The 17,550-nt window shown below is 47.6% G+C and overlaps 1 protein-coding gene across 1 annotated transcript; it reads left to right on the forward strand.

Moving 5' to 3' along the window:
- Nucleotides 1-3,279: 3,279 nt before the first annotated feature.
- On the forward strand, nt 3,280-12,978 carry KLHL40 (kelch like family member 40). Its single transcript, XM_061474397.1, has 6 exons — nt 3,280-4,671; nt 7,340-7,500; nt 9,089-9,196; nt 10,190-10,375; nt 10,802-10,948; nt 11,710-12,978. Exons 1-6 carry the CDS (start codon nt 3,526-3,528, stop codon nt 11,819-11,821), a joined length of 1,860 nt encoding a protein of 619 aa, XP_061330381.1. The 5' UTR covers nt 3,280-3,525; the 3' UTR covers nt 11,822-12,978.
- Nucleotides 12,979-17,550: the final 4,572 nt, after the last annotated feature.

Consider the following 17,550-nt stretch of genomic DNA (forward strand, 5'->3'; position numbering starts at 1 on the left):
GCAAAACTCACCTGAGAAGCCAAGAGAAGCAATTGCTTATTGCTGTTGCAAGTACAAATCCCAATTAGTAACTCTACACTGGACCCCTGTTCAACCTGACATGGCTATAATTCCTGCATTCAACTTTCTTGGTCTAAAATTGTACATGGGAAGGAATGATCCTGCTACACTGCATCCCCTTAGGACGCTTTCCATGGATCCTCACCTACCCACATGTTGTGGTGGGGTGCTATTGCCCACTTAGAGATATACTTAATAACAGACTCAGTCCACTGATCATTGGAAATCACTAACTGTAGACTTGTTAGATCTGGGGCCAGCTAGCCATGGGCTATCTCAGAACAGCCCACCACCATCCAGGGTTGCTGTCTGTTACACAGCAGTCAGCACTCTCAGGTGAAGGGGAGGGAGTTCCCTGGGGAGGGTCGATTCATCCATTCACGTGGATGAATGGTAACTATGAGCACTGCTCATCCTTATCACATCCACATGTGCCCTCTCATCTGCTTTTAGATGCTAAATCCCTCTGGGCTTGGCAGGTACTTGCTTGGAGACCAGCTTACCCTGTCAGTGACACACTGGACCCAGCAAATGAAAGACAGATGGGACAAATCTACTGTGATCAAAGCCTCTAGAAGAGATAATGGTTGCAGAGGGCTCAGAACTGATGGCTGCCTCTAATTCCACTGCTATCATCAGAGAAAAGACTTGGAGTGAGACGTTTTACAAGGACAGGAAGGGACAGGACAAGGGGGAATGGCTTTAAACTGGCAGAGGGGAGATTTAGATGAGATCTGAGGAAGCTCTTCCCTGTGAGGGTGGTGAAGCCCTGGCACAGGTTGCCCAGAGAAGCTGTGGCTGCCCCATCCCTGGCAGTATTCAAGGCCACGTTGGACACAGGGGCTTGGAGCAAGCTGCTCTAGTGGTAGGTGTCCCTGCCTGTGGCAGGGGGTTGGAACTGGATGAGCTTTTAGGTCCCTTCCAACCCAAACCATTCTGTGATATTATATGACACTGCTGATTCCATGTCTCCCTTCTGTCAGTTTAAAGCCATTCCCCCTTGTCCTGTCTCTACCTGCCCTTGTCAAAAGCCCCTTTCCAGATTTTTTGTAGGCCCTTTTAGGCATTGGAAACTGCCCTAAGGTCTCCCCGGAGCCTTCTCTAATCCAGGCTGAACAAGCCCAGCTCTCTCAGCCTGTCTCCATAGCAGAGGTGCTCCAGCCCCTGGAGCATCCTTCTGGCCTCCTCTGGACTAGCTCCAACAGTCCTCTCATCTCAGGTAAGTGCTTAACTTGGGTACAATGAGCCAGCTCCCAGGGATACCTACATCTCCCCATGCTTGTAGGAAGCTTAAATGACACAGTGTCTTGAGGAGGCAGTGCACTTGAAAAAACAGGGCAACACCCCCATGCCTTGGAGCTGCCCCAGCCACTGTGCAAAACCATTGAAGCCAATGGGAGACCCCAGACCAGGTTTGGGACCAGCATAGTGCTCTTTTCCCAGGTGGACCACAAACCTGGGAGAAGCCATAGACCTACTGTCTGGTGAAAGCACTTCTGAGAAGGGTTGGGCTGTAGCTGCGCTTCAGCAGCCACACTTCGTGATGCAGGGAACATGGAAGCAACCTTGGATGGCAGTACACACTGAGCAGCACAGTGAAAAGGAAAACAACCCAGGGCTCAAGGGAGATTAAAGGCAGAGGGGGAAAAATCCCTGCTGGTAGCACGACATTATGATTAAACTTGGGAAAGAGCAGAATTAATGCAGAGGAGGGGAGAGGGGAGGATGGGAGTGTCCAGCCCCTCATGTCTGGGAGCACAGGAATGTTTCTGAAGTTTGACCCAGTTCAAAGATCAGCTCTCACTGCCTGATCCCATCACAGATGAGCAGCCAGCAGAAGAGCTTATCATGTGAGCTCCAAAACCAGCTTACGATTATTTCCCTGCTATATTGGTACCTCCCAGATGCTGCTGGAACCTCACCAGTACCAAAGGGGCTTCATACCAAAAGCACAAAGCACTTTTATAAATACATCCATGCCAGGGTAAGGGGTTAATGTGGCTTTAAATACACAAAGAAGAGTGGCTAATATCTTTGCATGAACTTAATTAGATCGTTAATTAAATCTGTGCCATAACTGAGTGTCAGCCAGCCCAAGGGGTCCATTGTAACAGAGATAAAATGGATACATGTACAATTTTTATTGTAGGTATAATTACAGCTATTCTGCTCACCCATGTCTATCCAAACTAATTTGCCCCTTCATGAGCTCCATGGGAAGAGCTGAACAAAACCTGTCCGTTTGAAGACCCATGGGGCTTCCTAGACATCCATGGCATGCAAGCAGGACATTAGACCTGCTGGAGACTCAGCCTTTCTGGAACATAGGCTCAAGGCAAGGCAGGTTGTCCTGCTGTGGCTCTAGGCTTCAACATAAGGGTGTTGAATCTCAGCAGGCCTTAGCAGGAGATGCTCAACTTACAAGAATATACCTGTGTTTAGAAGTCTTAATCTGTGAGCTGAAGCCCTCCGTTGCTCTCTCTTTACTTCTCAATCTGCTGCCTCAGACTTTCTGTCACCAAGATGTGTAAAAGACGGATTTATTAACAGAGACTGTGCCATTCAGGCCCACGCATGTATTGCAGGCACGAAGAGCTATTCCCCTCCCAGGCTCCACAAGTCTCTTCTAAAGAGTGAGACTTTTTAAGTAACCTCCAGCATAGGTGTCATATCCCGCACAGGGATGTAAATAAATAGCTCTATCTTTATTTTCCACCCACTTCCAGACCCCTGAAAAGTGACTCCAGAGGAGAATAAAGGACAAACTTCTGCAGAAAAGCAGCCCTGGGAGCGAGCTGGCTGGAGCCAGGAATGCCACAAGGCCCACATAAGACACTCTTTTATTGCATCTTTCCAGCTTTGACTTCACTGTCTATTTTTAGCACAGCAAAAGGTTTAGGAGTTTCAGAGCAGTCATTTTAGCAGTGCTGGGAGAAGGTCTCAGCCTTGCCATTCATGACCCAGAAGGCAGATTCAGACGTTCGATTCATCTGGATGTTGTTTCCCAAGCACGGTGGCTGAGCCAATGGGTCACATATGTCTCCCGTCATGACATGGCAGTAAGAACTCCTGCTCCCCCTGGGGTGACTCATGGGCTGACAGACCCTTCCTGAAGCATGGAGGCTGGAATTACAGCTGTTCCCCCGGCCCCCTCCTTTCCTCTTTGTCCAATGTGTCATATTAAAGGGTGATCGGCTTACACATGCTTCAGTATAGATTCCTTAAGCTTTCTAGCGCTGTGGCTATATATAAAGCCCTACGCTGGAAACTGAAGTACACAGACAGCTGCGATAGTAGCAAGCGCTTCACATTCCCACTGTGTCAACGGTCTGGAAGCAAGGGAGACCGTGAGCCCTGCTTTGAGCAAGTTTCTTTACCAGGGGCTTAGTTATAGATATATTCATAAATACTTATCTATAAAAGAAGGATTGGGAAAAAAAGGAAGAAGAGCAGGTAGTCTTCACCATGGGTTTGCCTTTAGATCAAGCGGAAGAATTGCGTCTTTACCAGCAAACTCTTCTCCAGGATGGACTCAAAGACATGTTGGACCACGATAAGTTTCTGGACTGTGTCTTGAAAGTCAAGGGGAAAGAGTTTCCCTGCCATCGGCTGGTACTGGCAGCATGCAGCCCATATTTCCGAGCAATGTTCCTCTCAGACATGGAAGAGAGCAAGAAGAGGGAGGTCAGTTTGGAAGATGTTGATCCAGATGTCATGGGCAAGATCCTCCATTATATCTACACCTCTGAGCTGGAGATCACAGAGCAGAATGTGCAGGACATCTTCTCCGTGGCCAACATGTTCCAAATCCCCTCCATCTTCACCGTCTGTGTGTCCTACTTGCAGAAGAGGCTCTGCCTCAGCAACTGCTTGGCTATCTTCAGGCTGGGCTTGATGCTGGATTGTGCCCGGCTGGCCGTGGCAGCGAGGGATTTCATCTGTGATCGCTTTGCACTGGTTTCTCGTGATGAGGAGTTCTACCAGCTCTCCCCCGACGAGCTTATTGCAATCATCTCCAGTGACTCCCTCAACATTGAGAAAGAGGAGACTGTCTTTGAAGTAGTGATGAAGTGGGTGGGGACCAAGGACCATGAGAGCCGGCAGAAGGCCTTGCCTGTCATCTTTGAAAGCATCCGCTTCCGCCTCATGCCCAACGACTACATGAAGGACCACGTGGAAAAGCACGCCATGGTGAAGTCCAGTCCAGAGCTGCTCAAGAAACTGCAAATGGTGAAGGATGCCCAGAAAGGCAAATTCACTGTGGTGAGGAAGAAGAAAGTGAAGAAAAGCAACGAAAAGCAAGAGAACGACAATGTTGTCAACGGAGCAGTAGATGAGGAGGAAGATACAGAGGAAGATGCTCTCCCAGGGATCTTAAATGACACAATGCGCTTTGGGATGTTTCTCCAGGACCTTATTTTCATGGTGAGCGACAGTGGAGCAGTGGCCTATGATCCCACTGCCAACGAGTGCTATTTTGCCTCCCTGTCTACTCAAATCCCAAAGAATCACGTCAGTCTGGTGACCAAAGAGAATCAGATCTTCATTGTTGGAGGACTATACTACAACGAGGACAGCAAAGAGGATCCCATGAGTTCCTACTTCCTACAGGTACTAGCTTTGTTTTTCTTGTTTCCTTGACCACTTTGGAGCCTCACCAGTCTTTAGCGTCCATGTGACAAAAGTAACATTCGTTGTCATACGATACTAAAATGAAAGTTGTAAATGAAGGTGAAACATCTGAGATGCTTCACTCTTCTCCCTATATTTTTAAGGCATATCCCACGAAAGGGATCTTGGTAATTGGAGAAGGAGGCTTGACGGAGTAGGTAAAAGGAATAAGCCTTCCTGATTCAAATCCTGAATAGGGAACCACTTTGAACGCTGTATTTTGTCCAGCCCTTGCTGCTGGAAGGTTAGTGACATCATGTCTGGGTTCTGTTTTGCATCCTTTGTATTACGAATCCCCAGCAAAACCCAAGGGTGACTCTGCCATGTGCCAACAAAGGAACAGCAGCAGCTACAGCCACAGAGCAAACACCCCAAGGACAAAGGGTATATTTCCCCACCTAGCAGTATGTGCCACATTTCTAGTGCTGTTCTTGTCCCTGGATGTGTGCTGGGTCTGATCAGTCTGGAGAAGGGGAAGGGAAGATCTCACTGATGTCTGCAGCTTCCTCGTAAGAGGGGACACAGAAGAGGGATCCAGTCTCTTCTTGTGTTTGCACAAAGATGGGACAAGAGACAATGGCCACCGGTTGCAGTAATGGAAATTTCAGTTAGTTGCGAGGAAAGTTTTCCCAGCTGAGGTGGTGAGGTACTGAAGCAGGGCTCCAGAGAGGTCACAAAACCTCCATCATTGGAGACATTTAATATTTGACTGCACAAAGCCTTGCAACCTGCTCCCCCTCCAAAGTTGTGCCTGCCTGAGCATGGGGTTTGCTCCAACCCCAATACTCCAACCTAAAGCATTCCATGATTCTAAGCTGAAAACAGCAAAGATTTTATATTCAGCTCCCAGTTTGCCACTGACTCAAGTAGCAAATGCCTTGGGTATCAGGTGGCTGTTTGTATCGCCTTGCCCACAAGAAGGGGACAGTGGTGCCGTCACAGCTTTCTGTGACACTCATGCATGGGAATTGCAGACAAGCCTCCCAGGGGTGGAAAGTGCCATCAGTTTCAAAGGTGTAATTTATTGCCATCAGTGTCATTACGTAACCTGAGGTTCCTGTAAGAGCAAGAGAGCCTTTTTGAGACTTTTTTTTTCAGAAGAAACTTCACACAAATGTAGACAGGCAGCTATACAACAAAACTTTGAACCATCGTGCCAGTGCAGCAGCAACCTTCTGACTCTGTTTCTATCCTCCCCAGTTTCACATTCCTCCTGCTGAAGCCAGGACAGTTAGGTCAGGGATAGTTTAGACTTAAGGACAGGCACCAAAATACAAAAATGTTGATAAATCCCCAAGGCATTGCAAATTTTGGCAGGAACAAAAGGATCCTATTGACATTTCAGATGCAAGAGGGTATCCCTTATTTGTCGGTTCTAAGATTAATGACTTGAAAACAATGCTGAATCCATCAAGAAGCAGGAACTAACTATCCTGGTGATTGAGCTGCTCAGGATTGACTATAAATAACCCATATGTGGACCACAGATTACAAAGAGACAATAACCACAGGCACCCAGCTGAGGCCAAGTTTTTGGAGGCAACCCAGCAAGCCGAAGTCCTTTGGCCTGAGCCCACAGCAAACAGTGCTTCAGGCAATGCTGCATCACAGCTCCATCTTTCAGGGTCCCACCAGACTGCCCTCCTCCCTCCTCTGCTATATTTAATGTTTCTGCCCCAGTTTACAGTTCCCATCAAGCCATGGTGCACAGATTGCTCACAGCATCATAATCTTTCACATCCTTTTTTTTCTGGTGGGAGATGAGGCAATGCCTTGATCTATAGATGTCCAAGGACCTGCAAGGATTTGGACATCTGATTTAATAGTGCTGTATGAATCAGTTTTCCCATCTATCCGATAGGTCTGGCACACTTTGGTCAGCAAGAAGAGTTCTGGTCTTTGCAGTACCATCTCAGCTGTGTTGTACTGTGTTGGGTAGGTAAGTATTGTGGAAATAGCTGTTATGCAGATAGACTCACGTACGGTTCATCTCATGAATTCACACACACTGAGGTGATACAGGACAATATCAGTATCTTAAGAAGCAGAGGTGTAGTGGAGCACGGTAACTGATCATTTGCCAGAAAGAAGAACAGGGGGGAAAAGAAGGGGCTCAGGAGAGTGAGCTGTGTAGCCAACATTGCCAACGCTATGCTGTACCTGGCAGAGATGGAAAGTATCAGGATGAAATACTGTGGCATGGGTTACACCTGAAGAGGTTCAGGCAAAAATTCTAGGATTCAAGTGCTTCAGCAAATCCAGTTCCAGGAACTATCCACTGTAGGTCCAACATGGGACTCTCTCCTCTGAGGATGACCAACCTTATTCTAAGTCAAGGCTTTGGTGCATAGGAAAGAATATATCCATGCTGCTGCATCTCTTCTCTTGTGCCTTGTCATAAAACTTATTTTATATGATATATGACTTGGAATTGCACTAAAATCTCCCTTTCTGACCAGATGGTAAGGCACAGGCATTGCAGGAAGTGCCTACTGGGGTGACCAAGCTGCACATGGGAATAGACTTTTCCCTCAGCCTCTGGGCCCTGATTTTTGCCAAGCAAATGCGCTGTGTGAGCACACACTTAACGCCATGTGTTTCCTTTCAGTATGACCATCTGGATGCAGACTGGCTGGGGATGCCCCCCCTGCCTTCCCCTCGCTGCCTCTTTGGCCTGGGAGAGGCAGAAAACTCTATTTTTGTGGTCGGAGGAAAAGAACTGAAAGAGGGAGAGAAGACTTTGGATTCGGTCCTGTGTTACGACCGGCTGTGAGTGTTCACATGCGAGTGTGGGGCGGGAGGTGGCTTACAGGGGAAGATGAAGCAGCTGCCATTGAAAACGAGCCCTGCTCCCCAGGGGCTGAGAGTTTTCGGAGGCAGGGCTCAAACTCTGCATCTAGATGCTGGGACCATTGGGACTATCTCAGGCTGTACCCTGGGGTGTTGAGCTGTCTGTGTCCAGCTGCTTCATTTATTGTAACTGAGCCTCCCCAAGATGGAAGCTGTAATGGGGATATTATGTTATCAGGGACTGATCTTAGTAGATGTGTATGTGAGGTGTATACAGAGGAGTGAGAGGAGTTTTTCCTTCTGCTCTTGCCCATTGGTTGGAGATCCAGTGACATTCACCATGATCTCACCAGGAGTGGCTTTGAACAGGAAAGTTTGTTTTGGTAACACTCAGATGTGGCACTGAATGGACCAGCCTAATGGATATCAGGCTTAATATCCAATTATTTCTGGACAATGGGCTCTGATCCACACTAGGTCATAACCCTTATTAAAAAGCACCATCCTTTTCTGCTCGCAGGAGACGGAAGCATTCGAAGAGATGTTGCCAAAGAGGCAGAGCAGTAAACATTGACAAGCCTTTGCTTGGTTTATATTTAGATGTGTGTGTTTCAAAGTCTGTTTTATAGGCAAAGATTTGAAACCAGTTTCATTCCCACAGAATGGGGCATTCATCTGCCCCTGTGTCTGCCCCCACTGAGTGCTCAGGTGGTGGCCTGAATACTGATTTGAAGCTGGCAGAGATGTGATCAGCACCACTTGTATTTCTATCAGTATTTAAGTCAAGATTTCAACCTGTAACAAACCTGGAGAGGGCAAAGTGCTGCTCTACGGGATCAAATATTTGCCCAGATTGGTTGGCCAATTAGAAAACACTCTCAGTTCTTAAGTAAAATAAAGTGCTGGTCTTAGGGGCTACAGTCTACATGTATGAAAACTGGGGGCAAGCCTAGGCCACATGGATATGAACAGGCACCTGTTGAGAAATTGGTCAGCCCTATTTGGGTACCAGTTTGGGGTTTCCAAAGCCTTACAGCTTCATCCTCTGCTGTCCCAGAACTATCTCAGAGGCTTCATCACAGCCCTGCAGTGCAAAACGTAGATACACCCACTCCTGTGGGCCCTTGCTGAGTGCTGGCCGACCAAAGCACCTCAAAGTGGAAGGTGGTGGCCAAAAAACCATTTGCCCTCAGGATCTTGCACCCCTAAGTCTCATTGGTTTAATTTTTTTTCTGTCATGCAGAAATCTGCATTGTTTGTGTTCAGCTGGTAATGGCTGCAAATTAGGTGAAATCCTGGGAGAAGTGGGGATGTGGATCCAAAAACTTAAGAGCAGGGGATGCTGCAGAAAATAAAGAGTGTGGGCATGAACATTCTGCATATTTCATTTCCCCCTTTTTTTTTAGGATCACAGAATTCCCTCACGAGCCCTATCTGATTGAAAACCTCCTGGTTTTGAGATTGAGTTAGGATCTGTGACCACCTCTAGGTTCAGAAAGTGACGTGTACTCTAGGCCTCACTCAGAAAGATACAAATCCTTTTGTTTCCAATCTTTCTCTAATCCAGATCCTTCAAGTGGGGTGAAGCTGATTCCCTTCCCTATGCAGTCTATGGCCATGCAGTGGTATCGCACAATGGTCTTGTCTATGTCATCGGTGGAAAAGGAAGTGACAAGTAAGTCAAAAAGCAAGAGAAACTCAGGGAGTCATCCCCCAGGCTACTGTGAGTGCAGAGCATGAGTTGGTACCTCTCCGATGTGGATCCTATATAGGTTAAGAGGATTAAAAGCGGTATGAGATGTGGATCCTTCCCTCTCAGCTTGCTTCTGTGTCTGCAGTCCTTCCTAAGCCCTTAGAAGTCCCACCATCAGGGGGATGGTACTGTCCTTGCAGGAAAGGGAACATATCAACCCCTTTGCTCATAATATAAATGTCACAGGGATTGCAACAGGCACTGAAGAGCAAGAAACTCCTTCACATTCAGGGTTTCCTGTATCCGACTTCTTGTGGAATAGTGTGTTCCTAGTAGTCAAATCCAGATGGGTATTTGCAATAGGGGTGAAAAACGTCATCAAATCTGATCTCCATCCTGCCTTCCTGCAGGAGATGGGCTCAGCAGAAACAGCCTCTCTTGGGGAGTACTGCAGCCATTCCTTTACAAGGCAAAAGTGTGACTGCAAAGCAAAAGCGCCAAAATCCAGCAAAGATAGGTTCTGTTCTGAAGGGATTTTGGTTTGAAAAGTGTGAGCGCGCATACATTCACATGCCTTACATTGCCGTCATGGGGACAAGGATGCTGCTGGTCATATTTTGCAGCATCAAGCTGGATCAGGAGCACTGAAACAATGTCTTGATGGCTACGTGCAAGTTTCTGAGAGGCAGTTAGGTACATGGACCCATATCCAGCTCTGTGAGCACTATACCGAACTTTCAAGACTCCTACCCAAAACTAGCACAGCAGAAGGGGATATGTTTTACACACAGATGATGTCTCCAGCCATGGGCATCTTTGTGTGCGTACCCAAGCAAAGGCATGCATGGTGATGTGGAGGAGAAAAATCCTTTCTAGAGACCCCATGTTCTCCCAGCGGGCATCCCCAATCTTCTATGTTGCAAAGCTACCCTTGTCAAGTGATCAAGGCTCCTGGTCTCTCTCATCTTTCTCTAGGAAGTGCCTGAAAAAGATGTGTGTCTACAACCCATCCAAGTTTGAGTGGAAGGAGCTGGCTCCCATGAAGACTGCCCGCTCCTTGTTTGGAGCCACTGTGCATAAGGACAAGATCTACGTGGCAGCTGGTGTGACTGACTCCGGCTTGACCAACTCAGTGGAAGTCTATGACATTGCCACCAACAAGTACGTACCTGAGCACAGCTTTGGGGGGGGGGTAGGTAGATGAGGAGCAGCTACAGGGGTACATTAAGCAACTTCCAGCCATTCTGGAGTTTGCTTTCAAGCCCTGGTACCATTACTCACAGTCTGTACTCCTCGGACAGCTGGGCATCATCAATGCTACTGCAGCCTTGCAGCCGCAGGCCCACTGCTGGGGCATGCTGGTCCATGCCAGGTATGCTTCACAGCTCACTTAGTGCAAAATGAAGCTGAACTATGATGATAGAGATAGGTATCTCCAGCAGCAGTTGGTGCACGATCCCATCCCAGGGAGACCTACACAGGCTAAACCATCACTAGTTAATTCAGTCATCGATTCCTGATTTGAGGCCAGCCTCAGCATGGGGGTAGGCAGGGTGCTCTAACATGTCCCCTCTCGCTACGTGGCAGGTGGGACACCTTTACTGAGTTCCCGCAGGAGCGCAGCTCCGTCAGCCTGGTGAGCTTGGCTGGGGTGCTCTACCTGCTTGGAGGCTTCGCCACAGTGGAGACAGAGTCAGGAGAGCTGGTGCCAACGGAGCTGAATGATGTTTGGAGGTGATGATCTTCCCCAGGGCTGTCCATGGGAGCATGGGGGGGATGCTAGTGGGAGCCACTGGGGGAATAGGTAGTTTCGGTCTTTCTTGATGCCTTCAGTGAGTTGGTTCCACCAGCACAATGCTGGATGCTCACAGAAGGGTCTGTGGGTGAGAAGTTTGCCCTGTGCTGTGCTGGAGGGCACATTAAGTGATTCAGTGATCTCTCCCAGCCTCATATAGCAAAGTACCAGGGAAAATCGGCTCCTTTAGCTTTATTGCTGCATTGACATTTTGCCTGGAGCTGGTTCCAGACCTCCCCTTTGGTGTGAAGCAGCATTTCTGCAATGCATCCTCTCCTGGGGAAAGCCAGTACTCAGGCTGGAAATTTGATAGTCCTATGTGTGATCAGACAAGTGGGCAGAAAGCGCTTTCTGATGGCTGCCAATAGAGCGTTAGCTGCTCCTGTCCTTCGCATATGTAGCTCTAGAGCACCCTCAGCAGGCACTCACTGGCCTTCACCATGGATGTTCAGTCTTGGTGCCACCAAACCCTTTCCCAATGGAAAAATATACCTTCCCTAGCGAGACCATGTGCTAATACCCACGTCCTCTACCCTGGTGCTGCAAACCAGACCAGGGCTGAAAGTCCCCGTGCAGCTTCCACAGGTATCTCGTGGCCAAATTATGCCTATGGGCCATCACACCATGGGCTACCACTACCATGGAGAGCAGCTGAAGAGGAGAGAAGCTTTCCTCACCATAACTGTCTGTCTGTCCCCAGATATGATGAAGAGCAGAAGAAGTGGGAAGGGGTCCTCCGGGAGATCCAGTACGCCTCTGGTGCCACTTTCCTTCCCGTGCGCCTCAACGTTTTGCGCCTAACAAAGATGTAGCAGAGCCTGATTTATTTATTTTCCATGGGGGTATGGGGCAAGGAGGGATGGGGGGACGTGAGGCCGTGCTTATCAGCACAGAGGTGTGGCATCGGCATATTGTGTAGGACATCGCATCTGTGATTGGTACCTTTTTGCTTAAATGGGAAAGGGAGGAAATTATCTTGAAGCCCTATGGGAACCTGAAGATGCTCACAAGAAAACTAGAGAAGAAGGGTTCTGGAGCCCGCAAGGAGCTGGGGTAGACTGGGAAGCATGGAGCAATGTGTTGCTCCACTATCACTAGACAGGACAAAAAGATCATATGCTTGTTCTGCTTCTTTCTCCATGCTTTCCCTATCATCTTCTCACCTGCTGCTAAACTTACCCAGCCGACAGTGAAGGCAGAAAGTGGGTCCGAAGGGACTAAGTTGACATTCCCCAAGGAAATGGGCCTATGAAATATTTCCCCACTTAGGGTAGCTGTGAACACAGTGCTAGAGCCCACCTTGGAGAAGAAAAGGAAGGGTAGGAGAAGTAGTAGAGGAGAGACCTGGGGGAAACTTGATGAGTTTCCCAGTGATGAGGGTTGTTGGAACGAGACAGTTAAAAGAAGAGCGCAAGTGAGCATGGGCAGGAGAAACACTGGAAGCTGCTGTGAAAAGAAAAGAGTCTTAGGTTTTTACCTCGTCCTTGACTTTTGGAGGCCAGGAGATGAGGGCTGCAGGAAGGGAAAAGCTGTGCAAGTAGCAGGGTAGGAAAGCAGGGAGAGATGGGAACAGGAGGCCATGTGCGTTCGTCTTCAGCCATTTGGGCTCCTCACCTTCAATCACAGATTACAATGTCCTCACCTGTGGATGGACAAGTGCTGTTTTTCAGGGAAAGGTTTTATATTAATGCTGTTTCCCTCATTTTTAATGTTATGACTTTTGGTTTTTTTTTTAAGGGTATTCTAGCTTGCTAGGTTCATGGAGATCTCAGATGTGTTTGGCTCTAGGAGAGCCTCCTACTGAGGAAAAATGCATATTTATTTTAAAGTTATCCAAATGATGTTTTGATAGAAACATGGCTGTACTGGCAGCAGGACAAAGATCTGCTAGAGCAGAAATCTCCTCATGCCCACACCATCTGACCAGTGGTTTATTTAAAAATAAATTATTATGCTATTTCAGAAGAAATCTCCTGTGTCTGTGCGTTAATAGAGCTGTAACTGAATGTCCACAGCAACTAAACAGAAGGAGCAAACAGTGATGAACATATGCAGCAAGCCAGCTCCGTGGAGAGCCCTAGCAGAGCCCCAGCTTTTATTCTTCTTATTTTTCCCCCAGTTTGGGAGCTGAAACTTTAGCATTCATATCCTTACAGCTATTCTCCAAAGATGGGAGAAGTAGAAGCTTACTTAGGATTAGAAGGAAGCTGGTGCCTACATGGTTTGATACCATGAACAGGAGTGATAATCAGTAACAAAAACACCACCAAATACAAACCTTGCAAAATAATTCCCTGGAAGTGGCATGAAAATTATGGTATCACAAAGCGTATCTGGCTGATTCATCAGGTTCAAAATGCAGCACAGAGAAACTCAAACAAGTTTGGAAGGAAAGACAATTTGGCATGAGTAAAGGGACCAGAGTCTTGTCCTGGTTTCATTTTAAGGATTTAAAAAGTTACAGGATAATCTCCTTAGAGGGCAATCACATCAGAAGAGTAATGAAATATTTTCACAAGAATAAATCCAAGGTGACTGGCTCTCACAAAATAGGTTATAATAAAAAAAAAAAAAACACACAAAAAAAAAAAAACCAAAAATACCACAAAAACCTTTGAAACTATCAAGCATGTAAAAAAAAAAAAAGAAGAAAAAATCACATTCTACCCAGTTCTGCAGAAATTCTTGTGGACAACTCCCAAGTTAATTGAAGCTGAATCTGCCAAATGAAGAATAGCCTACGGCAGCAAAGAAAAAGAAAAAATAATAAGAAGAAAAAAGAAATCCATGCATAGAATAACAATTTCTCAACAGTCATTTATTGCAGTGGCAGGACACCACCTCCTGCCTGGGATTAGACATCAACACCTTTGCTTAAAGCGCTTCTTGCTGGATGCAGAATGGCAAGCTGTTCACACTGGGTCCTAAGAGAGGGTTAATCCCCGTCCACCCACTGCTTGGCTCTCCTGGGGAAAATCTGAGACCTTTAAATTCAGTGGGGAATGTTGCTGAGCTTCAATGAGTTGTTACAGATGGTCCCTTGTTATTAGCTTGAGGAGTGGTGATTAAAACTGGTCCTCATCCTTGGTCACTCACCTTGCAAATGTCTATCAGGAATACAGTTAATAGGAACTTAGTGCTCTTGCATGGTTCACACGCATTATAAAGCTGTGGGAGATGCCACCACTGGCTCAGGGAAAGAAACCATAAAAGGAAAAACAGCTGTTGTACAAGAGGACTCAGAAGAGCTTGACACACCCCACTGCTTGAGCAAGGAGGGGCAAAACTAGTGCATGCAAGCCAGCGTTGGCCCAAGGAAGGCAGCAAAATTCCATGTCACCAAGCAAAAGTGTGGCCCAGAGATGCAGACCACCACCACATCAAGAGGCTGCTTCAGTCCAAAGGCAGTCACAGATAAGAAATGCCAACATGAATACTCAGAGGCATCATTGCTCGCTGCTGCCCAGTGCACAGCTCCAAGGGCACAGGTCCCCCCATGAGTATCTTCTCCAGGCAATGCCAGCGGCAAAGGAGAAGGTGCATCCCAACAGTGGGAAAAATCATCTCTCCTTCTATTACCTTCCCAGTATCAGTGCTGATATTAGCTGACAAGGTTCCCACCACTCCATTTTAAACCAGTAAAGGCACTGGGTGCTTTTGGATGGGCTCCTTGGTTTCTGCACTGCCTATAGAGGAGCTCCAAGAGATGCAGCTTGTAGCTCACCCAAACCTCTTGGGGCCAGTATGACCCAGGAGATCAGCTCCCACCCTCCCTAATATTCCCCCTGGGCTGTAAACACTGAGCCCCTTCCTCTATTCACTCATCACCATTTCCTGGAAAGCTATTTTATTTGCCCAACAACAGTCTAATTGTTTCACACACACACACACTCACCTCCCACCAAACCCAACACAAAGTCTATATATACGAAGTAACAGCAGCAGGCAACATGCCCATCCTGCTTGGCTGACAACTCACACAATTGTCTGCAAAGGGACTTTAAAATCAAACCAAACATAAAAATTAAGGTAACAAAGAAAGTGGTGGAGTTTTTTCTTTTATAAAAGACAAATTGTTTATTGATTCAGTCCTTCCACTTGCAACCTCTTTGGTAACAGTCATAACACTTCCAGACTGGGAGAACGCAGTGGAAAGGCCTAATTCTGACCTCTCACCACTGCCAGAGCTGACATGCCTTGGTGAGAGGCCAAAAGCATGGCCAAGGACCTGGCCTCTAGAGACAACTCGAAACAGCCTACCCTACCATGACTTGTCTTGCCCATGGGTGGCCCAGAGAACAGCCCCAGCACCCCAAGGCAGAAGACGGTTTGGGATGGGGATGCAATTAGGCCCTCGGTAACAAGGCTGACTGTGAGCTGTACCCTGGAAGGCAGCTTTGATGCACCTCTTGGGACCTCCCAAACATGGGCCAATGGGGCTGTCAACGAAGCAAGACTTGCCTGCTCCAGTAGGCAATGACTTGCCCCAGCTGGTCCCATGTTGATGGACTAACCCAACCATTTCAGCCTCCCCCTCATCACACAATCCCAAAGAGAGTAACTGCTGTACTTGGAGTTAAAGATAAACATATATTGATTACACATGGTCATAAAAAAAAAAAAAAAGTAATAATAATACATTTCCTAGAACATTACTTAAGACGCTTCCGAAAAGCATCTAAGCTTCCCCTCCCCGCCTTCCCTTATCTATACAGAATAAAGTGCTTCATTTAGTTTGTTCACACTAGTAGAGCCACTGATACACTCGTAACTTGGCATGTTTGGGCAACCGATACTGAATGCTGTAAAATAATACAGAGCCAAACACCAGGCATGAGAAATTAGTTTTGAGGCAAGTGCTTGGGGTTTCATTCATTTCCTTCAAGTTCCATGCTACTGAGGTTGTTCTTATTCCTTTTGTTTGTTTTCCTTTTTTTAATTATTATTTTCCTCCTTTGCAAGTTTGACTCAATTTCCACCATGGTTATGTCACTAGGCAGGGCCTCGTGTGGGGAAGCTCTCTCCGTCCATGTGAACAAAGGGCGTCTGTCTGTCCATCCTTCCCTCTCGACTTCAGGCAAACCAAGAGTTTAATCAGTGGAGTTGTCTAGCAGCGGATGCTCGTTTCTATTGCACTGTCACAGCCGTTCCCACCTGCCGGCTGTCCATCCATCACCACCTTCCCACCGCGCTGGGGTTATGGCTGTGGTCCGAAGGGCCAGCTGTGCCTCATGGGCACCATGAGGCTAACTGGTCTGTGCTACCAGGCTCCTGGGATAGATAAACCAAAAAATGACACCACCAACCCCCCCCCCCTCCCATGACTCCCTCCCTTCCCAGAGTTCAAATGAAAGTGGAGGGGGGAATTTCAAACCCAGACAGGTCTGGGGTTAGATGCACGGGCAGAGTTGTCAGTTGAGCACTGTGTTACGGTGTATTCATGAACTGCGTAATGGAAATCAAGCCCCTCTCCACCCTCGCAGTCTGTGGAAGAAGGGATGTGAGAGATTAAGGTGCAAGAGTTTAAAAAAAAAAAAAAAGAAAAAAAATTAAAATAAGCCATAAAAAGCTTGAAAGCAACGGACCCAACTCCCCCACCTCCCGCCCTGTCTAACCCAACGGGTGCCAACAGGGCCAACCGGGATAGATGCGGGACTGACTCGTTTTGAGCTCTTAGTACATTAATGAAAACCAGACATGAAGAGACACACTGGGGCTGAGTAAGGGTGTAGACAAAAGGGCTCAGAGGCCACATAGGACTCCTGGGAACTGCCCAGGCCCTGGAGAGGGGAAGGAGCAGCAGGGATCTGGTTCTCCAAAGTGCTGTGTGCATGTCACATCTCGACGTCTCCAAGTGGCTCTATGAGCAGGCTCTTGAAGGGGATCAGAAGCAGATGGGATCAGTCACTGGGCTTTCTGCTGGGCTTCTAGCCTCAACAAGGTGCTCTCATCTCACAGTGACATACAAGTGGGACAGGTCCTCAATGGGAGAGGACAAACTGGAACACAGAAAGCCACCTCCAGGTGAGAGGTACAAGGGAGCAAATGTTGGTGTGTTTACTTGGGGACAGAAGTCTACCAGCCAGGTAGGCTGATGCAGTCCATCACAAAGACCATACAGGCAAAGTCAGTCCTCCTATCCCATCTCAAGGCTGAGTGTGACAGGTAAGAAGCACAAGGGAGTCCTAGGGGATGTGATCTGGGAGGCAGTGGAGGAGGAGACAGCATGGACCACTCTACTGAGGCCCTCCAACACATCCAAGGATATTACTGAATGCTTCTCTAAAACAATCGTCTTCCCTTCTGGATCATGGTCCCTTCAGAAAGCCAATGGCCCCAAGACCACCCTCATGGGTGAGTGTTTGAGAAGGCTTTGTGACATCCTAATAAGCCCCAGGGTCATGGAGGAAGGAGAGCAAAGAAGCCTTTGGTACCCACCTGAGAAGGTCAATATGGCAAGGCAGCTCTGTCACAGCACCCTCCATTTGCTCAAAACAGATGGAGATGACAGTGAGCCCACTGGCACTGACTGCAATGTTGG

This window comes from Pezoporus flaviventris, unplaced genomic scaffold (genome assembly GCF_033815535.1).
Source record: "Pezoporus flaviventris isolate CSIRO_AGI_PZ_B2104156 unplaced genomic scaffold, CSIRO_AGI_Pfla_v1 ptg000079l, whole genome shotgun sequence".
NCBI lineage: Eukaryota > Metazoa > Chordata > Aves > Psittaciformes > Psittacidae > Pezoporus > Pezoporus flaviventris.